Here is a 24,150-nt window from a genome sequence, read left to right on the forward strand (position 1 = left end):
TGCATACTTAAATACACTTTTGAAACAGCTATAACTTTTTGAAAATGCTTGTATATTACAAAAATGCTTCTATTCAAGGAATGCATCCATTTGGATTCTAATTTTGGCTGAAATGTCCTGTTAAGGCTTTTTTCACAGTTATGTGCCTACCTAGTTATGTTTTTTTGTTGTTTGTTTAACAAATAATGAAAACAAAGTAATTGGAAAATTGTTTAAAATGTCTTTTATCTGTATCATGATTTTCCTGTCCCTTTAAGTCTACAGTCTACACCAGTGATTTCCAAACTGTGTGTGTCGGGACACACTAGTGTGTCGGCACGGCAGTAGTGTGTAGGTGTGTCCCTGCTTCAGCACAAATTTTTTTAAATTTATTTATTTTTTTGGTTTCTGACTTTCCGTCTGCCGGCTACGCATATCACATGGTTGACACATGATTGATACCTTGTGGGTCACAGATCATCTTAACCAATTGGCGCAGCTCAGTGGGAACTGAAACTATTCCCATTGGCGGCTTTGGCAGCACATTGGCTCCTGACTGCACGTGTAGTCTCCTTAATTGGCTCGTGACTGCATGCGTAGTCATTGAGTGGGGCAGCAGTGTGTTTGCAGTGCGGGCAGTAGTCAATCAGACTCACCGAGCTCTGAAGGTGGCAGCTTAAACGCTGAGCTGAAGTCAGAAGTCAGTGGGTTTTTTTTTTTGCAACTAGCTCCCAGTAGTGCATTGCTGCTCTAGCTCTTGATATATGGATAGGAAGTGGAAACTTAGAAATGCTTGATGATGAAATGTGAGTGTTCATCCCATCAACGTCATACATCACATTAAAATAGTAAGTAGCTATTGGTGTTATTAAACTTTTTTTTTTAATTCTTGCACATACATACTGTTACTTGTAAATTTCATTATTATATAATTTATGTGTGTGTCCGTATCTCTTAAAACAAGTTAGTTTAACCTCCTTTTTGCTAGTACAACTGAATTAATTACTGTGTTGCGAAATGATGTAGGTCTAAAAAGTGTGTCACCAACATGAAAAGTTTGGAAAGCTCTGGTCTACACTATACCCACTAGCAATTTTCAGAAGCTACAGAGAAAGCATGCAACATAAATATTTTATGGTAAAATGTGCTATGCTAAACTCAACTTTTGAGGATTGCATTGAAAGATGATCACCATGTGATCACTGAAATATGTCAGAGAATTTTTGTGTCAAAAAATAACTTTAAATCAGGGCTCAACAAACTCAGGTACTTGGGAGTTATTGGTTCTTTAAAATTAGGTCCTGGCACCCTGGATTAGAGTCCCCAAGACGTACATGGCTTCCCCTTGCTGGCCACCACCAGCAGCACCTAAAATTTAGCTTGGTACGGCTGGATCCTTTCTTGGCCTTGCAGCTGTAAAAATACAAATCTAATTTGAATTATGATATAATGTATGTGTCAGTACACACACCTATATTTCTTTATATATTTATATATATATATATTATTTATTTTATATATTATGAGGTTATATATCAAACATTTATTTTAACATTTTACATTTTATTTTACTACTTTTTTCATTATTAAGTATTACTTTACACATTATGTGATATACATCACCCTTGTATCTTTATCTGTGCCTGAAATTCATGATTCTGTAAAGTGCATGGTGTAGATTGATTTGCACTTACCCAGTTGAGAAGCAAATTTACCATGCTTCCTTAAATTACAACAGGTTGAGTACACTCTAATCTAAGCACTGATGCAGTGCAGATGCTTTTTATATTATTGTATTAATATTTTTTCTATTTAATATATTTTGAGAGATATAATTTTCAAACATATGTCTGTCTGTTCTCTATTTGCCGACTTGCGTGTGCAACCTGCATTTGGAATTTGTATATATACACAGATATTTAAAAGTTATAATCTATATTTGTTATCCCTAAAATGTTAAATAACTTTAGATTGCTTTTTATGAAAGCCTAGATATTGAATGATTAGAAGTATTTTTGACACAACAGTGTAGTAAAGTTGTAGCAATATACTTCCAGCTGTCTTGAAAATGAACATTTAGCAAGCAAAGATGTTGAGATGAGTTTTTGACTATTAGGCTGATAATCCTTGAGGGACTGTTTGTATTGCATTGAAGGATGTGTCAGTGTAAGGATCAGGTTCTAGTCTGACCTTGCCTTTTTTACGGATCTGACATCAGAGACACCTGTGCCTTTTCTATTTGACCTCTAGTTTGTTTTTGGAAAGCCTCAGGCAAATAGAGGTGTTAAAAAAGTGCATGTTGTGATCTGTTTTGGACAGGAAGAAAATATCTATTTATGTGTTTTAAAACGTTAGAAGGATATTCTTTAGTCTCAGACATGTCAACCGCTGCAGTGGAAATTCTTTGTGTGTTTTTTTAAAAAAACAAAACAATAATCCTTCTTACTGACATTTTATTTTGTGTTGCATGATACCCAAAATGTGTTTGCTTGTTTTTTTTTTTCTTTAATGCTATAACAAGAAAAACATGACAAGACTGCAGGTATGTGTAGCCTGATATTTTTTTAACCATTTGGATAAATTATCCATCTGTCTGTCTGTCTGTCTGTCGGTCTGTCTGTCTATCTATCTGCATATGGTGCTTTAAAGTTTATTTAATTTACTATTGAGCGGTATGTGTGGTTGAACATAGTGAAAGTATAGATTATAACCTTTTGTTTCTTCCCATTTTCTTTAAAAGCACATTATAATGCTAAAATAAAATAATAAGAGCATGTACCCCACAAAGGTACAGTCCAGGTCTGTAGGCACAAACATTGTAGTCAGTAAAGAGCCCTGGTGCAAACTATTTTGCCCCCATTAGTAAAAAATATATTTATACACGCATAAACACTGATAATGAGCATGCTGCACTTTATAATGACACTGAGTATTTATATACTGGCAGTGTATAATGAAGTAAGTTTATATACCCTATACCCCGATGAGTACACTGTTCTGTATGAGTATGATAAATATGTATATGCTGATGAATATGCTTTGCTGTATAATGACAGAATATCTATACACTTAAAGAGAATATGAGTAATAATACACTGATGAGTATGCTGCTCAGTATAACAACAATGAGTATCTATACACAGATAATGACCACATAGGAACATGGACTAGCTGCTATGGGCCTCCCATCCCTTGGGCCCTGATTCCACTGCACCTGCGGCACCAATGGTAGTTCTGCCCCTGACTGTAGCTTCTGAACAGAGCAGATCAAGTGAAGCAGTTGCACATAGCCTAATACCACCAGCCATGCTCTGATTGGGAACTATAATGCTTATGGTTCCTGATTATTTACTTCTGTATTAAATATCTTTACATGAGTCAAGCCCAAGTAAACTAAGATCAGTAACATGCAAATTGCATGCTATGTCTAATTATCATGTGTAATTTTTGCTTTCTAATGTCCATTTAACTAATATATGGCTTTATAACAGCAACTGCATAAACTATGTCCCAGCATTTAGCTCCTGATTTTGACTTATTATGTTCTTACTACCTTTCCTGTCTTGGCCATTTATGACTAGGCCAGGCTAGACATATGTCCTGAAGGCACAAAATGGTCTCTGTTATATAAAGAGATAAATCCTGGCTTAATTTTAGAAGGTCATGGGTTAATTACCAGGATGCACCAACTGACACCTAATTATAATGTCATAATTGTGACCCTGTTATTTTTTTATTTCTGCTTTTTTTTAATACTTGTTGAAATTGTAAATTTTCACAAAGCCCATTATTGAGTGGAACGCACCTCTCAACAAACCAATCATCTTTTACTTTGAAAAGACAGAGCCCAAACATTGTCTAATAGATAAACTTTGTATGGATAGCGATAGTGATTGCTTTAGATTTCATCCACATATTATTAGTATTTTAAAACATTCCAGAAAAATATTTTGTTTCATGTTTTTAATGTTTTAATGAGCAAACATTTTTATTAAAAGATGCATTACAGTGGGGATATATGCTTATTTACTGGTAATCAATCAGCCCAGTTTCTTTCTTATTAAAATCCCCCCCCAAAAAATAATACATATATATATATATATATATATATATATATATATATACAAACACAACTATATATATATATATATATATATATATATATATAGTAGTAGGTGATCCCCAGAAAAGAGGACAAAAGACGGCTGAAAAATCATCCACGGCTGGTTCAAAAAAGGTATTTATTGAAGCAAGGTGCTAGTACATAAGGTGGGAGCAAAGCCTTAACACCTGACGCGTTTCGCGCATGCGCTATATATATATATATTTGTGTGTAATATATATATATATATATATATATATATATGTGTGTATATATATATATATATATATATATATATATATATAATATTCCACAGAATTCATTTAAGCTTCTACAGGACAAAATAGATAATACAAGAAGATTGCACATTTGTTTACCTGTGTATGAATAAAACATTTTATGGGAAATAAAATTGTGAATTTAATGTCCATTTAAGCTTGCAGTCATATGGTGTTTTAAAGAGACATTGCATATAACTATAGCATGCCAATGTGTTAAACACACAATTACAGCCAGTTCCAGAGCAGACTACTACAGGACCTAGCTGAACACATCTGGTGAGACAGTTGCAGCCACTAATCACCATTTAGTAGAACATTTCTTCTCCTGACCCTACCTAGCCATGCTTTTCAAAGTATCTTAAAAATTGTATGCTTTATCTAAAGGTAAACTAAAGCCTTTTTTTTTCTTTCATGAATCAGACATCAGGGTGCACCATTTAAAAAAAAACAAACAAAAAAAAAAACTTTCTAATTTACTTTCAATAGCAATTTGTGCACAATCTTGTTATATGCACACTTTCTGAGAGACAATCTCCTACTGAGCATGTGCAAGAGTTCACAATGTATAAAATCCAGTGCTATCACATTGTCGTTTTATCACACATTTGCAGGTTACATTAGATTAAAAATTGGTGTAAAACACTACAGAGCACAAACCTTCATTTTAATAAATGGCATATCATTGGTTCCGTTTTAAATGACTCATCAGAGGAAAGGAGTTCGTATCTGTTTCGTAGTTCAAATTTTTGGCCTGCTGCTATAGGTTAAAAAATCTTAGCTCATAGAAATCTATAAATCAGTATAAAAGGAAAATGAATGCTCTGTGTTAGGCCACAGTGAAAAATAACACTTTTAATAGTAATTTTTTTAAGTCAGAATTTTAAATGATCCTTCTGGCAACAAAAGTCTTTCTTTTCAATCTGGTAAAGTAGCTCCTTTTGTTTATCTAACATGCTGATAAATTGCTTTCAAGGCAGTGTTTATAGTGTAATAGTTCCTGAAAAAAAAAAAGAGTCAACATTATCTTCCAGACTTCAGTAGTCATAACTAATGATCCCGTTGCTTATGCTCATGACGAGACACTGAACGCCAAAGTAGAAAAAGCTGTGTATGAATGTAGGGCAGCTTGTATACAATGGCGCCAGCAAAGAGAGTTTCATGCACCCTCTGTGAAGCTAATAAGCAGTACAAAACTTCTTAACACATGCAAAATAAAACATAAGAAATGTGTACAGTGCTTACCAAATAAAGAGATATATATATGTATTATTTTGGCACCAGGCTAATTTGGTTTACAGAATCACTGTTAGCATAAAACAAGACACCAGATACATTTTAAGAATAGAAAAAGAGGTTTACGTCAATTTGCAGTATAGCTGGTCAGGGGAAGTTAATGACTTTTAGCAGAGTTCCGGAGAAATGTAATAGAAATAAACTGTCTACAAAATGTATTCTAAGAAAAACAAAAATCATAATATGATGTTCCCAGGTATTCCCATCTCACATATACCATTGAAAGAGAAAAATACAACCTATATGTAAGACCAATACATTTATGAATTAAGGATGAGACCAGGAGCATGTTCTAGGCCTTTGCCTATGGCATGGGGTTGCCACTTAAAGGGACACTGTACCCAAATTTTTTCTTTTGTGATTCAGATTGAGCATGACATTTTAAGCAACTTTCTAATTTACTCCTATTATCAAATGTTCTTCATTCGCTTGGTATCTTTATTTGAAATGCAAGAATGTAAGTTTAGATGCCGGCCCATTTTTGGTGAACAACCTGGGTTGTCCTTGCTGATTGGTGGATAAATTCATCCACCAATAAAAAAGTGCTGTCCAGAGTACTGAAACAAAAAAAAAAGCTTAGATGCCTTCTTTTTGAAATAATGATAGCAAGAGAACGAAGAAAAATTGATAATAGGAGTAAATTAGAAAGCTGCTTAAAATTGCATGCTCTTTCTGAATTACAAAAGAAAAAATTTGGGTTCAGTGTCCCTTTAAGCCAAGTTAACCTCAGGGAATTAGGTTTACAAAGGGGACTGCCATACCCTTCCCCCAGACAGAGGCAAAAAAGAAACTGGAGCTGGGGGAATCATCGGCAGTTTACAGCCAATCAGCTGGCAACACATTCTGCCGAATGTGATCTGCGTAAATGTGGTCCTATTGTTGTTTTTCCCTTGTCAAGATTTGCTACCTGCATCTGCACGTGCTATTTATTACATAATCACATTTCACACATTCTTTTAAAACATATGTAGAGTGCAATTTAGTAATTGTGAGCATGTGCAGCTTTAGGTAGCAAATCTTGACAGAACAATGCTCAAGGAATTGCACTGATAATGTGCTGCCTGGGTCCAATAATAAAATAATGCTCCCCAATTCTTTTTCCACTACAGTCTAAACCCAACTATTACAGTGCATTCAAAAGGCAAAAAGAGATACACAGATATATACAAGTGACTTGGGCGCTTTTATATTATTTAACGCAACCATATTCTCCTTATGTGCTGCCCCTGTTAAGTGCTGCCTAGGTCCTATGGCCCCATCTGGACCTATTAAAGAGCTGGCCCTGGCTATATAAGTATCTGAGTTGCCCTATATGTCATAGGTGGTCTGTACATACAACACAAAAAGAATGACCCATACTGACTCATTACAAAGAAATAAAACATAACTTTTATTAATTCAGTTTAACATCCCTTTAAACACTTGTTTGGACAGTCTCTTTTATCACCTGGTTTATATTTGGCCCTGATTGTCTTCAGCAGGGGAAACAGATAAGGAGCAACTTAAATTAAAAGGTGGTGGCGCCTATTACTTTATAAATACTCAGTGGAATATAGAAAACCAACAATTTTCAGAGTTAAATAACAGGAAAAGTGGACAAAATAAATAACAGAAGTATATTGCAGAATATATATAGAATCATATAATAATTGGTTAATGTAGTCTATGCAAATTATGTCCATTAAATAGATGTTGTTCCACAGACCAGGATCAATTATGACATAACAATTAAACTTGTGATTGTGTCATCGAGGATTCAATATAAATGTTGGTTATCAACAACAATAGAAAAGATGGTAATAAATGATAACTTCATTTAAAATGGCTGATTGAAGCTGTTAACATAGTCATATACTAAGTATAAAGATATACAACCTATATAGATAATATCTAATACTTACTGCAAGATGACAATACAATTGCACTTCTTAAATAATAACAACTATTACTATTCAACTGACGATTTGGTTAATTCCGAGAGCGAGCGCTGAAAAAGTGCTTTGAGTCCCACTGGGAGAAAGGCGCTATATAAATACTAGTTATTATTAAAGGTTCATGAAACCCAAATTTTTTCTTTCATGATTCAGATAGAGAATACAATTTTAAACAACATTCCAAATTACTTCTATTATCTAATTTGCTCCATTATTTAGATATCTTTGTTGAACAAATAGCAATGCACATGGGTGAGTCATTCATACGAAGGCATTGTGCATATTTTGAGAATGGAAGTCAATTGGATTTATTTTTTTCAAATTCCATGTTCTATCTGAATAAGGAAAGTTTTATTTTGAGTTTAATGTCCCATAACTTATAATTTGATGAAGAGATATTGATTATAATTAACTAACAGGGAAATGTTGTAGGTGATTCCTATCTTATTATTGCCTTTTACAGCCTTTGTACGGATATTTCACATCTGTTTGCTGTTAAAATATGTGAAACACTTTTCATTTCATTACTGATTGACATATGAACAGATCCCTCACACTACAGGGCCAGAGCTAACCTCACTTATAGAAATAGAGTGCAATATACCATTAGTAAACTATATATTACATTCTTATTTAGCCAGCTATGTATTCATTGTTATTTTAGGACATGGATCAATTGCCCTTTTTTTTTTTTTTTTAATTAGATCGTTTTCAAATTTGTATTTTTTTTCCTAAGCATTTTGCAATTTGTTACAAACTTTAAAGAGAGATTGGGAAGTTTAAAATGTAGACAGAGCACGTTACTTCAATTCGTGGGAGGTATTTTTATGTTGCATGAAATATGAGCTTGTTTAGACATTGATGAGAAAGTAGCTATTAGTCCTGAAATGTTGATGAATTACAGGTTGAAAAAGAGGGCAGCTTAGTGGAGAAAGAGGCAGCAAAAGCCTCTTTGTTTTGTGCCCATAGAAATAAATCTTGTCTGAGACAAAACAGAGCCTTTCATGTTGTACCATGTAGTAACACCTCATGCAGCAATGCCTTATAGTATGTGTTTTTTTTATCACACATGCATTTTGGAATATTCATTTTTTTGTGGTCAGAGCATGTATATTATTTTACTGCTAAATTGCACTGTTCTCTGCTGCACTTGTTTTCTTTAGCCTGAAAAGTCTTGAGTCTGAAAGTTCTTTAACTGGGGCTAAATTGTATTTTTGTGCAGACAGAAAAATCTTGAGATTATAGTCCTCAAGTACTGGACTCCAGCTCAAACTTTACCTCTTTTTCTTTGACTCAAAGCATTTTAAGTTCACACCCCTCATTATTATTATTATTATTATTATTAACTCAACTCTTCTTCATTTGTGACATGCTATTTTGGTTGGCTCCCTCCACTCTTTTGTATGACTTTTTTTTTTAGAACCAAACCCCATCCTCTTTCTGTTTATTCACAAACTTCTCAGACCACTCACTCAATTCTCTTTCTATTATAGTACATTAAAAACATTTTCCTTCATTTTTGTCAGTTACTAAGGATTTGTTAGACAGGACCACCTCTTCAATTATCATGCCATTTTGGTACCTCATACTTGCCACACAACTCCTTTCTAGCACCTATTTTGTATTTATTTTTTTTAAATTGTATTTTATTATTTAGACATATTAGTGATATGTTGTATCACCAAGGTCAGAGATGTATGACAAGATTTTTTGTTTCCCCTCGTCAGATACTTAATTTGAAACACTATGAGGTACCGCTGACTATAAAAAATTGGAATAAAAAACTAAATCAGTAAAACTCAACTGTATTAAGCTAGTTAAAAGTCAAACTGTTATCAAAATAAAAAAACAAGACTGTCTTGGAAATTGGGATTTAAAAAAAATGATATGCTCATTTCACAAAAAAGGCTGTCTGATTGGATGGATTTTTTTAAAATGGATTTTGCATAGACTTTAAAGGGGCAGTAAAGTAAACCCAAATTTTTTCTTTCATAATTCAGAGCATGCAATTTTAAGCAACTTTCTAATTTACTCCTATTATCAATTTTTCTTTGTTCTCTTGGTATCTTTACTTGAATGTAAGCAAAAGAGCTGGCCCATTTTTGGTTTAGCACCCTGGCTAGTGCTTGGTGATTGGTGGCTTACTTTAAGTCACCAATAAGCAAGTGCAACCCATGTACTGAACCAAAAATGGTCTGGCTCTTAAGCTTACATTCAAGTAAAGATACCAAGAGAATGAAGAAAAATTGATAATAGGAGTAAATTAGAAAGCAGCTTAAAATTGCATGCTCTATCTAAATCATGAAAGAAAAAATGTGGGTTTACTATACCTTTAAGCAGCTCATTGTTGTAAAAATTAAATCAAACAGTGCAAAGTCAGTTTAAAATAACTTTTGAGCTTTTTAAACTTTCTTTTTAAAAATTAATTAGGTTCTTACCTGTGGACACCTGATTCACTATACTTCTCAAAACTATACTATTCAGTATTAATGGTAAATTTATGATTGACTTATATTTACAGAACAGCCTACTCTGAAATGTCTGTACCCAGCTTTGCATAACTTAATTCATAGCTGGTGCAGAATATAAACAACTCCATACCTTGGTGAATAATTTCCATAACTGATCATTATAATCAATTATTTTACTTTATGCTCATTTGAAGTGTGATTCATTTATTTATTGTATAAAATTACTAATTAAAGATGCATTTATAAGTATACATTCCATAATATGTTTAATTAAAGGGACATTGTAGATCAGTGCATGAACTCCTTTACATGCTTTCTTAATTAGCTATCTTTAAAGGGTCAGTCAAGTCATGATTCAGGAAGGACATGCAACAACTTTCCAATTTACTTTTATCATAAAATGTGTTCCCTTGGTCTTTGTTGAAGGCTAAACCTAGGTAGGCTTACAGGCTGCAAGTTTGTGAAAAGCACGGAGATAGGGGGGCAGTCTGCAGAGGCATGAATACAAGGTAATCACAGAGGTAGAACACATTAATATAACAGTGTTGGTTATGGAAAACTGCGGAATGGGTATTAAATTGATCTTTTAAAACAATAAACATTTTCAAGTAGACTGTCCCTTTAAGGAAATGAGATTAAAAATATTCAGTAGGGGTTTCAAGAGATGATGTTCTTTGGAAAAAAGCAAAAGGCTACAAATTTAGCTAACAAAAAGGACAGTATAAAACACTTTTATTTTGGCAGCTATTTTGCAATGCTTTTAGGGACATGAAAGTCAAAATGATAGTTCCCAATTCAGATATAATGTAGCTATTTCTTTTTGTATGTTGGTTTCAAACTTAATTCCTAAGTAGGCTCAGGAGCATGCAAGTGTCTTGAACACTATCTGGCAGCAGTGTTTGCAATAATGTTATACATGTAAGGCTTGACACGTGCACACCGCTGTGCCTACCTCAGTATGCAAGGAAAGAGAACAGGTGCAGATAATAAATTATGCAAATTTGGAAGAACCAGGAAAGTTCAGTTCTTGACTTCCACATCTTTTAACCATTCAATTCTACTCTGCCCTTTAGGGCTCAATTTATCAAGCTGGGGCAGACAGGGGCAGCTTGCGTGCAATCCCGCCCTTGCCTGCGTACAGCCAATCACGCGTGGGCAGGAACTGTCAATCTCCCTGGTCGGACGAGACCGGGGAGATTTAAATTCTCCACCTAAGAGGTGGAGAAGAGTCTAGGAAGCAGCGTTCTGATGACCACGCTTGATTAGTAGCGGCTGCAGGTTCTCTTGTGAGAACCTGCAGTCGTAGGCAAGCAAAGGTCTTGATAAATCGAGCCCTTAGTGCTAACCGTCCAGAAGAGACAACTCCTACAGCTTTCATGGTGCATAATGACAACCTTACAAAGACTTTTACAGCACCATAAAAAAAAAATGTTTAAAAAACCTCCAAACCTAATGATAATAATTTATTTTCCAAAGCCTTTTTTTTTTTAGATGGAACAGATACAAAATGTGAACACAGTGTCCTTTTAAAGCTATTGCATTTTACACATAAAACTTTTTACTCATATGCTATACCGCATGAATGCATGATCATTTGTTGTTTGCCAGCTCACACTCTAAAACAGTACTGGGAAAAGCAGCTGATCTATATTATCTGCAGCAGACAGGATCACATTTATTAACTGCTGAATAACATTACAGGTGCTGAATTAGCCATGTACACATCACTGTGCATCATTAGTAGAAACTCCTTTCTGCATATGTTAACGCAACTGGTAAAAAATAAAGACTGCATAGAGAGATATATATCTCAAGAGGTCATTGATTTGGTATGTTTTCTTTTATTTTCCTTCCTTCCTCAAAAGTGATATAGATTCTGCAGCTTGAGAAGCTCTCAACTGATCTGCATTTTGCAGGGTTTGTCATAGTGTGTGGACATTGTCCCTCCTGATAGGGGTTAAACAGATAGGGGCCTATGTGTTTAAAGGGATACTAAACCCAATGTAGCCACCAATGAGCAAGTGCTACCCAGGGTTCTCAACCAAAAGTGGGCTGGCTCCTAAGCTTAGATCCTGCTTCTTCAAATACAGATATCAAGAGAACGAATAAAAATTGATAATAAGAGTAAATTAGAAAGTTGCTTAAAATTGCATGATCTATCTGAAGAACAAAATAATAAAATGGGTTTAGTATCCCTTTAAATGCAAATATGCACTGCAAGTTTGAATCAAGTTACAGGGGCATAAAAACACTTGACAGTGATAAGAGGCTACATGCATATGTCACTCCTGATTGGTTCACTGGCTATGTCCTGTTCAGCCTTTGCAATGCATTGCGGCTTCTGCGCAGAACTCAACTAATAGTTATAAACAAGTATTCATGTAATAATAAATGTAAAATGAAAACATGTATTATTACATTAGAACCCCTTGTAATAGATACTTGTTTAGTTTTTATTTTCAGCTAGAGTAAAACAAGCATTGCAAGGTTTTCTAAAACAGAAATGCTTTTAGTATTAGAGAGCATTTACTTAGATTTGTGGTCAAAATTGATTTCTATTGTCCCACAAGTGCTATATCTTGCAAAGAGAATTAGAGAGGCCTCTGATACACAAAATAGGAGATGGATAAATATATTGATTGTAGTTTAGCAACAGACATAAACACATTTCCTATACATTGAGGACATTTTTCAAAATTGCAGGTGGATACATTCACAAGTATAGAATCTTTGCACTTGAAGTCACCACTTGCTATTATGTGACAAAGTTTACCATTGCATAAGAGCTCTCTTGTGCAATGTTGCCCCTGCTCTTGTACAACCAGTTGAGCAAGAGCAGGGCATGTCAGTCACCCAGAACAAGTGAATGTCGGGATGATTTTAGGGTTTGTGAGGAGGATAAAAAAATAAGTATTTAATTTTATTTTTTTAATGAAAATTAAACTTTTTCCAGGCGAAATCTACCTCCGGTCATAAGTGTTATTTCTAACAGGAAACAAATTAAATTTTATATATATATATATATATATATATATATAAAAACTTTTGTCATATATTTTTTGTTTGTCTTACAGATCTCAGGTACTGCCATGGGCTCAAATATGGCGCCTACATATGCTAATTTATATATGGCGGGTTTTAATCATGCGATTATCTGAATGTAAGGATGTCATTTTTTTATACTCGTTACATAGACAATGTATTTCTAGTTTGGCGGGGCAATGTAGGTGACGTGGAGACATGGGTTGCGAATCATAATGGTTTGACATCACCCACAAGATTTAAATTGGAATTTTCAGAGAATAGCGTTCACTTTTTAGATCTTAACATAATGAAAATCATTGAGAATGGTAAATGTAGGTTTGGTACATCTTTATATACTAAGCATACAGATCGGAACTCCCTGTTAGAGGCACAAAGTTGCCACCCTATACATCAGAAACGGGGATTGTCCCCTCTCAACTCACCAGAGTCGCTAGAAATAATACAGAGGAGTCTATGATGTGTGAACAACTAGATACCATGGGAGAGAAACTTCAACAAAGGGGCTACAATGAAAGATTTGTGCAAAATACCAGAAAGTTGGTCTTGAGAAAAACCCAAAATGAACTGATTAAAAGGGAAGTCACAACTCCGCAAGCAGAGAAGATAAACTTTGTAACCACCTTTGATACATCACATGGGGTAGTGGATGCCTCAATTAGGCAATGCTGGGAGTTGATTAAAGTAGACAAATCTCTACCATTCCAGCATTTAGGATGGCATATAGACGTGCACGTAATCTGTGCGACATATTGGTAAAATCTGATCCGGTAAAGTGCTATCAGAAGACAACATGGTTGAAAACCGATAAGAAAGGTTGCTTTCAGTGTGGAGACTGTGTAACATGCAATGGTTTGCTTATAGAATCTTCATTTCGACATCCTCATTCTAATAAGCGATTTAAAATCAACCATTGGTTATCTTGTACCAGTGACCATGTGATTTATATCTTAATATGTCTATGTTCTTTATTCTATGTAAGCAAGATGGTGACGTCATTAAGAGATTGCATGGCCAATCATAGATCGGCAATCAGGAAAGCGATTGAAAAAGGCGATTCTGAACAGCCAGTGGCATGCCACTTTTGTCAGAAAAAACATGGAATATACAGCATAAGGACTATGCTTATTGATCATATACCACCCATGCTCAGAGGAGGTGACAGGGCAAAGGCCCTATTAAGAAGAGAAACAAAGGGGATCTACACACTCGACACTGACACCTAGAGGTCTAAATACACAGATGGATTTTAGTCCTTTTTATCACTAGCCACTTAGAGTAAGAATGGTATTGAAGATCTATTTTTTCCCGGATATGGAACTCTGGTATGCCTTCACACAGTTTGGAAACAAGATGTTTTTTTTATGTGAGACTTATCCCCAATATAGAGTTTTCCCATGAGATCAGCTGCCATTGATTGTGGCATGAAGACATCTTCGTCATGACCCTCCATATTAAAATATCTACCATATTCTTCCTGGCACTTAAAGAAATGGAATGTGACTACTTGTGCAATTATAGTATATATAGGTTGTAAATAGTAAATTGTTCTGTACAGTGTTAGTATTGTTTTAAATTCACAGTGTTATTTCATCGGTTTACATTGGAACTACTTAGCCAGTTACTGTAAGTCATGCTAGATAAAGTTGCTGTTAATGGTCTATTTACTAGGCAGCACGTAACTTACATTAGGCAGTGAGCGCATATTTGATTGTATAATTTATCGACATAGTAGATACGATTGCTTGCTGCTTTGTTGTGATGATCAGCTTTTGGACTCATCCCTTCCCCTGTCTATGCGACCGGACAAATCAGGGCACAGCGTGTCTTGATGATGTCACAGCAACGTGAAGATGGTGAGGACGCAGGCGGCAGCAGGAGACACGGCTAAGTATTATTAATTCTAATGAATCATTGGGTATATAAGGGTTGTATTTTGCATGTTAGGATACACTGCATGTTGTTTCTGTCTGCCATTTGACAAAGGGACCGGACCGGTGCCCAAAACATTACTCTACACTCTAATAAAGGTTATGCTTTATGGAACCAAGACCAGTGAGAGCTTTCTCTCTTCCTGGATATTGATACTTCTATTGAAAGCACCTTGGCACTGATGACCTGAGGAGTGCAAATCTGATAAATTGATGTGTGTATATATATATATATATATATATATATATATATATATATATGTGTGTGTTTGTGTATTTCCACTAGTTACATTTATATCAATAATAATAATTTTGTATCCTATTTTTAACTTTGCGTCTCAAATCAGTGCCCCTGTGAGATCTCTCACCTCATTCACTTGAATGGTTATCACTAATATGTTGTCTCACACACTTGTTTCAGGCCTCAGATATGTATGCAAAGGTCAAATATCAAAGGAGAATTATGAAGAGCTTCAGATTACAAATCTACTCATTTCATCAAGTCAGTCTGCTGCTCACTTGTCTAGATCTGAACAGCATATTCAGTATATAGTTCCAGTTGACATTCACTAACGTATTTATCTATTTGAAACATTGTGATCACTGAATATTTTGTAAAGAAAGGGACTTGTTTGTTAAAGGTGCAGTAAAGTTAGAATTCAACTTTGTAACGAATCAGAGAATTAAAAAAAACAGAAACAAAAAAAAAAGAAACTGGACGGTTTACTGAAATTTTGATGCAGATAGGGCAAACAAGTTTAAACATCTTCCCATTTTACTTTTATTATTAAATTTGCTTTGATCTCTTGGAATCCTTCGTTGAACAGAAAACCTAGGTAGGCTCATAGAAGCTTTTGAGCGTGCATGCATCTTTAGTGATTTAAAACATAGTTGCAAACTTGCAAACACTGCTGCCATAGGGTGCTAAAGACATGCAGGTCCCGGAGTACCTGTGAGCATCCCAAGGTTTATATCATCTACCAAGGAAAAATAAAACTTACTATATAGAAGTAAATTGGAAAGTTGTGTTAAAATTGCATGCTTTATCTTAAACATGAAAGATTAATTTTTACTTAACTGTCCCTTTAAAGAGTTTGAGTGGAGCTTACTGATATTAGGCAGCAGAAGTTTAATTTCCAAATATATATATATATATATATATATATATATATATATATATATATTTATATATATATATATATTGTTGGCAGCAAAAGTTTGAGAGATGCACACCTCCCAACATTTGTGCTGGGTATCAGGGACCCAGGACCTTGGTAGGGGCCTCTCGCCATTTTGTGGGTAGAGATTTGTTGGGAGAGGTGGGATGATGGTTGTGATTGGGTGGTCAGTGGGTGTGTCTGGGAAGTTTGTTGGCATGTCTGGGTGTTCTACGGGTGGGGCTAAGTTAAATTCTGCAAATAGGGACATATTGCTGTCTTAGAGGGACAGCAGGATTGAGCTCAGAATCAGGGACTGTCCCTCTCAAATAGGAAGAGTTGGGAGGTCTAGAGATGAAGTAGTGAAGTGCATGTTAATCTTTATCTCCCTGTTATTATTTCTGATTGTATAGTTTTCTATATAGCAGTTATATTGTAAGAGAACAGACAAATCACGACAATGGAATCATCATATACAATTTCATATTACTAGTATAAAAATATAAATAATTTTAAATGCATCGTTAACCACCATTATTGAACTTATTAAACACTATTTTGTCATTATTTTCCTACAGTGAGCTTCAGGCTTTTCATCTGAGTTTATTTAATTTCACATGCATTGATTATTAACAAACAGTTTATCAATGTATATGTATAATTGGCTGGTTTGAATCCCTAGTTTAAACTGTAAACTATTCTTAAATTGGCCCCCATAATGTATGTGTTTTTGGATTTCAGTAAAAACAGACCTGGTTGAGTGTGTTTCATTATTTGCAAATACCTTATATATTGGTTATTTGAAACAGTGGCATTTGCATGTTGTATTCCCACATATTTTAACCCTTTATCACCCTTAGGATGTTCCATGCCAACCTAACATCAATGAGTGAATGAATATATACACACACATATATGCAAAGAAAAAATGAGTGTATAATGTCCCTTTAATACCCTTAGGACGGCATGGAACGTATTAACTTTTGTAGCGTCCTGCTACCTTCCTCATTGAAGATACAGAAGATCTGAACACACCTAGCAATGTAGGATTCAATCAGTGGCGTTGGAGTCTGATCTGATCAGAATAAAAATCATGTGACTTCATGTTTTTCCTTTTGCTTACGTGCTTGCCCCATCATGAAGGGGTTAATATTAATGCTGATTTACCAAATAATGCAGATCAGTACTGTATAAATATTTGTCGGAATATATCTTATATTAAATAAACTTGACTTTTATTCAAAATTTGATTAAAAAGGTAGGCTCGTGGATCAAGAACTGCTTACCAAGACATCAAAGGAATATAGTTACCCTTGCCTAAAAATACTACACTTTTGATAGTGCACTTTGTAATTATTGCAAGTGGATCTAAAATGATTATTGCTAAACCCCACCCTTTTTTCCCTGTGGTCCTGAATTGAAGTACAGGGTGGTTTGGAAGGTTCTGAAAAGAGCCAAGGATCCAACAGGTACAAGTTGGCTTATTCAAACCAGTGACAAAGCTGACATGTCTATACTGGAAAAGTGTGTTAAATGGCTACTGCCCTGATTTGTATCCTTTATTTTACTCTTTGTTTTTTACAACATATGAAATAAAACAACAACCACTCCCTTTTCTAAGTTGTCAGTCAACCAAGAAACAGAAAATGTGGAATGAGGAAAAGTAGCCAATTAGCAGCCTGAAGGTCAACATGCCAAGAGGAAAGAGCCAGCAACCACAAATCCTCAGCAACTAGCTTGCCAGCCCACTTTACAAGTTCCTTACTTTAGTTTTAGTACTTTTATTAGAATTGTGATTCCTACCCCCCTTGCCCATAATGAAACTCCATTAAATATCCATTTAAATGACTAGTAAGTGTATGTGTGTGTGTGTATATATATATATATATATATTTTTATATATATATATATATACACACACACATATATATATATATATATATATATATATATATATAAATGTGTGTGTGTGTGTAGTAAACACAAAAGTAAAATCGGTGCTTGTGAATGGGATATCATTTATTTAAAAACTAACACGAATGACACTTTCATACACACAGGGACTGTTATCAAAACTATGAATATCCTGTTTCACACCATACACAGGATCTAGCAATACAAAACACATTTTTCTATAGCCTCTAGAAATACCCAGAAGTGAATCAGACATTAAGCAATGGGTTTTACTTGTGAACTTTCATCTAAAGCAGAATACTCTACAGATGTCTGTTTGCTTTCACCAGCTTACTTCATCAAGGAGACATTTTGGGTGTGTGATTTCCCACAGATTTAATAAGAAATAAATCCAGTAAATAATGGTCAGTGTACATTTTTTATTACATTTCCTTTTTTTCCAATTGTCTCATTGCTGATATTTATGTCAGACTGGCTACTGTGATTTATCACTTTTATTTAGAATCTCTGGTTGGAATATTGGATGGCTTTTAATGCATACAAAACCTGTAATGTCAGAATAAAACAGAGACTATGGTGTTTTTGGTCTACGTTCCTATTAATGTTATTTCATTTTGCCACCCATGAGCCAGATGTCTGAAAATCTCTAAGTGGAACATATTTAAAAGTTAATTCCCTATCCATGAATAACAATGTTGTATAGTCACAAACCCAGCTTTGTGACTTCTTGCTGAAAGCGGACTTAGTTTAAAGTATATGTTCCACTGACCCAGAAACGTAACATCTGTTGATGTTAATTTACTCAGGCTGGATTTCAAAAGTATCACAATCAAGTGTTAAATCTTTTTTTAGAAAGTTAGACACGAACACTAGTTATTATAAAATGCCATTGCTTGGCTTGTAACATGTTTCTTTAGTGAAGCTGCTGGATAAGGGGATAATGATGCAATATTACGCTTTAAGACTGTCTCAATTTAGAACTTAAAGGTACTAACGAAATGCTCAACTTGTTATTGTTCTACGATACGAATGCAGGCCACTTTGTTTCAGTTTTTTAATTAAATAAGAAAGTAGTAACACTCACTGCTGTTTTTTTCTATAGTCCTGAAATTAATCAACATACCAGTCTAATGTCTAACTATGTTAACATGGTGTTTGCTGCAGATGTTTTTCAAAGGTCAGCACCCCCCACATTACCTGGAGGAGCCAATCCGGACTTGTTACTGGACTGTACAAAGCTTGTCACTGTTGTTGTTTTTATTTTTTTATTTTTTATAAAACAAAACTTTTCTCCTCTCCTAATTAGGGACATATGTGTGGGAGAGTAAGGCTTGTAAATTTTGTAGTGTACACTTCTCAGAATTTGAAAAACCCACAATTTTCAGATTTACATTAAAGGAAAAGAGGGAAAAATAAATAATGAAAGAATATTGCATAATGAAACATTTTTTTTTATATTACTATAACAAAGTTTTTCCTTTTTAAGGCTATATCCTGACCACTTTGCTTCAGTCAAAATCCCCAACATTGGCATAGTTAGTGAAATACATGACTCGCCTACAAAACACCCATACCTATCTCCCCTTCCATCTCACACATGACCCCGCCAGAATATATTGATGGAACACTGCCAATAAATTCTTAACCTCCATCATCCCTGAAATCATCCGGCCAATGTAGGGTGGTTTACATTCTTTCTCTTAGAAGCTTTAGTATGAACCCCCAGAGACAGAGAGGATACACTAATAATGCTGACAAGGTTGTGCGCTATTCCAAATGTTGTGGTATTGTTAGTTGCATAATCATTGCTGAAGCATTTAAAATAATTTGGCCTTGTGCGTCAGAAGCTATGGACAGTTCCTAGAGCTGTGACCGCTCCTCTTGCTTTTAATAAGCCCATTAGTACATTCTTAGAGCCTGATAACTCTTCAGTAGGAAATTCTGACAGAACAATTCTGTTATCACCTCCTTGATATTAGATACATTTTGGTTTCCTTGCATTAGATTGAATGCTCTGAGAAGGTTGTGTTGGTGATCTCTTACTTATCCCATCATTTTAGTTATATAAAAATTGTATTTGTTTTTTGAAAAACACCAAAATTATACTGATGTATATTTTAAAGACATTCTTAAGTACATTTTGAAGTTTTTGTTAATTTTTTTTGGAGTTGTCCCTGGTTTAACTTCAAAAAACACTTTGCGGAAGCCCAAAGATTAACTTCCATGAAATGATTTCCTTTCTCTTAAATATATATTTAAATGTTTCCAACACCTGGCTTTCTTCCCAGACCTTTAATAATTTGCTGTATTTCCTTACAGCAAATCTTCTTGATAACATGCTCTTGAGGAGCTCAACAAAGCTTAATGTGGATACCAGGAAGGAGGACCCAGAAGGCACAGCACCTGCTCCTCCTCAGAAGCTGTTGGCATGTTACTGTCACCACCACTGTCCCGAAGACTCATTCAACAATACCTGCTGGTAGATATTACACACAGCATGCCATGCCAGACCTTGCATTTTATAGTTATGCACTTAATAGAATGTTACTATTATTAAAAGACATGAAACCCAAACTTTGTTTTTTATTATTATTCAGATAGAAAATGCAGTTTTAAACAGCTTTCCAATTTGCTTCTATTATCAAATTTGCTTCATTCTCTTGATCTCCTTAGTTGAAGGAGCAAAAAAATATGCTACTGGGAGCTAGCTTAACACATTAGATGAGACAATTACAAGACACATATATGTGCATCCACCAATCAGCAGCTAGCTCTCAGTAGTGCATTGCAGCTCCTGAATCTATCAAGGTATGTTTTTCAGAGAATTAAGCAAAGTTGATAACAAAAGTAATCTGGGAAGTTGTTTAAAACGGCATGCACTTTCTGAATCATGAACGTTTCATTTTAATTTTGATGTCCCTTTAAACTATTAAATGATGATACATTTCTTTTTCTCTATATAACTATGCTTCTTCTATGTCTTTCTTAAAATGTTTTACTGCGTTTTTTCTCATCTACCCTTTCAGATTTCTCATACTAATTGTTCATTGGTTAGCTTGCAGGCTTTACAGCCCCAGTGATATATTGACTGTTAAAGGGACAGTCTAGGCCAAAATAAACTTTCATGATTCAGATAATTGATTCAGAAAATTTAAACAATTTTCCAATTTACTTTTATCACCAATTTTGCTTTGTTCTCTTGGTATTCTTAGTTGAAAGCTTAACCTAGGAGGTTCATATGCTAATTTCTTAGACCTTGAAGCCCACCTCTTTCAGATTGCATTTTAACAGTTTTTCACCGCTAGAGGGTGTTAGTTCACATATTCCATATAGATAACACTGTGCTCGTGCATGTGAAGTAATCTGGGAGCAGGCACTGATTGGCTAAACTGCAAGTCTGTCAAAAGAACTGAAATAAAGGGGCAGTTTGCAGAGGCTTAGATACAAGATAAGCACAGAGGTTAAAAGTATATTAATATAACTGTTGGTTATGCAAAACTGGGGAATGGGTAATAATGGAATTATCTATCTTTTAAAACAATAAAAATGCTGGTGTAGACTGTCCCTTTAAGTTAAAATTAAACTTTCATGATTCAGATAGGGCATGCAGTTTAAAAAAAAACTTCCCAATTTACTTCTATCGTTTGCTTTGTTCTATTGGTATCGTTTGTTGAAGACTAAACCTAGGTAGAAGATAGGAGCTTAAAAGTTTACACATGTCTATTGCAGTCTATGGCAGCAGTGTTTGTAACTATGTATAAAATCGCTTTAAACATTGTTGCAAACACTGATGCCAGATGACTTAAGTTAAGACACGTGCACACTCCTGAACTCACCTAGCATTACTCTTTAACAAGAGAACTGAGCAAATTTAAAAATAGACGTAAATTAGAAAGTTATTTAAAGTTTCATGCTCTAACCAATCAATTTAAGTTTACTTTTGAATTTACTGTCCTTTTAATTTAAATGAATATTTAAATGCCAGGCTCATCTTCCTTACACGTCACTCTTCATCTGCTGCACCTCTCTGCCAATCCTTTCACTGGCTTCCTCTTGCCTCCAGGATTAAACACAAAATCCTCACACTGACATATAAAGCCCTCAACTGCACTGCTCCCCACTACATTTCAGACCTTGTCTCCAGATACTCTCCCTCTCGTCCCCTTCGCTCTGCTCACAATCTCCTACTCTCCTCCTCTCTTGTTACTTCCTCACATTCCCATTTACAGGACTTCTCCAGACTGGCCCCCATCCTGTGGAACTCCCTGCCTCGCTCCACAAGACTCTCCCCTAGTTTTAACACCTTTAAGTGCTCCCTAATGACTTTATACTATTCAGGGATGCATACAACCAACACTAACCATTCCTAACTCCATCACTTTCCCCTTGAACCCCTTAGAATGTAAGCCTATGAGCCCAGCTGTTTGTAGATCACCTTCATAAGAGCCGACTATAAAAGTGCAACTCTCGGCAGGGCCCTCTACCCATTTGATCCCTATAAATGTTATCCTGTATACTGACTATGTTTACAGCGCTGCAGAATCTGTTGGCGCTCTACAAATACCTGGTAATAATAATAATAATAATAATAATAATAATAATAAAATGAATATGCTACTGATTCGCAAAATCAGCTGACTAGAAAATGTGAACATCTCTAAGTAATCATCATAATCAGTGCTGAGCTCAAATTCTGCTTTATTCATGTGGGATTTACTATAATTTCACTAGATTGCATAGTAAACTTCCCTAAACTAAATAAAATGCATGCTCCCTTGTAAGTCCCAGATAAGGTATCCTGCTTATGTCCCTTTATAATGAGATGTGGCTACTGAGGTCATGTTGAAGTAAAATATATTCTTTTTTTTATGGAGAAAAGTTAACTTGATATTTCTAGTCAGCTTTTTAAAGATATACTGCATCACTTTAAGTAAACTCTGCTTTTATGTATCACGTCTCTTTAAGAAATGTAAATAATTGTATAATTACATTTTTATAAGTATATAAGTATTTCAGTGTATAGGAAATACTTTGAGGCCATATTTATGTGGTTACAAACATTATTTAGTGAACAATAGATGCACATTTTTTTTTGTTATGTATTTTTTGTCTGAAACATTTTTCCATTGTTCATTCATCCATCAATGAACAAATGAATGCATGTAACGTTTGGTGATTTTTTCATTTACATTTCTCTTGTTAACAAATAAATTAATGAATCAGCTTGAAGTGAAAGTCTATTCTAGCGTTTTTGAAATGCTAGGATTGACCATTGAAACAAATAAAGGGGAATTTTATGCATGAAGTATAAAATACTTCATGCTGAAAACTCCTTTATTTGTTTCAAGGCAGCCCACAGCAGAACGCTGTTTTGCTTGAGAGGTGACATTTTCACCTCTTAGCCAATAGTTGTGGGGGAAATCCGGCTTCTCGCCCTGTGGCACCGGATTTCCCGCATGCTATTTGCTAAGAGGTGGAAAACGTCACATCTTAGTAAAACAGCGTTCTGCCGTTGGCTACCTGAGCAGCTCAGTGCAGCAACGCTTGAAACAAAGTATTTTGTACTTCATAAATGAAAGTCCCCTTTATTTGTTTAAAGGGACACTGAACCCAAATGTTTTCTTTTGTGATTCAGACAGAGCATGCAATTTTAAGCAATTTTCTAATTTACTCCTATTATCAAATTTTCTTCATTCTCTTGGTATCTTTATTTGAAATGCAAGAATGTAAGTTTAGGTGCCGGCTCATTTTTGGTGAACAACCTGGGTTGTTCTTGCTGATTGGTGGATAAATTCATCCAGCAATAAGAAAGTGCTGTCCAGAGGTCTGAACCAAAAAAGAAACTTAGATGCCTTCTTTTTCAAATAAAGATAGCAAGTGAACGAAGAAAAATTGATAATAGGAGTAAATTAGAAAGTTGCTAAAAATTTGGGTTCAGTGTCCCTTTAAATGGTCAATGCTAAGGTTTCACAAACACTAGGATTGACTTTCACTAACTTCATTAGTTTAGTTAATAAATAACAGAAACATTCAATCAAATTCTTTA

At 34.8% G+C, this 24,150-nt stretch overlaps 1 protein-coding gene across 3 annotated transcripts in view; it reads left to right on the forward strand.

Moving 5' to 3' along the window:
* The window catches only part of BMPR1B (bone morphogenetic protein receptor type 1B), a 729,768-nt gene that overhangs the window by 599,802 nt on the left and 105,816 nt on the right, over positions 1-24,150 (forward strand). For all 3 annotated transcript variants that reach the window (XM_053703451.1, XM_053703448.1, XM_053703450.1), the window contains one exon: positions 20,424-20,583. In XM_053703451.1, coding sequence (XP_053559426.1) covers positions 20,424-20,583 — 160 coding nt within the window. The remainder of the gene's footprint in view (positions 1-20,423; positions 20,584-24,150) is intronic.

The sequence above is a fragment of the Bombina bombina genome, chromosome 2 (assembly GCF_027579735.1).
Source record: "Bombina bombina isolate aBomBom1 chromosome 2, aBomBom1.pri, whole genome shotgun sequence".
In the NCBI taxonomy this organism is placed as follows: domain Eukaryota; kingdom Metazoa; phylum Chordata; class Amphibia; order Anura; family Bombinatoridae; genus Bombina; species Bombina bombina.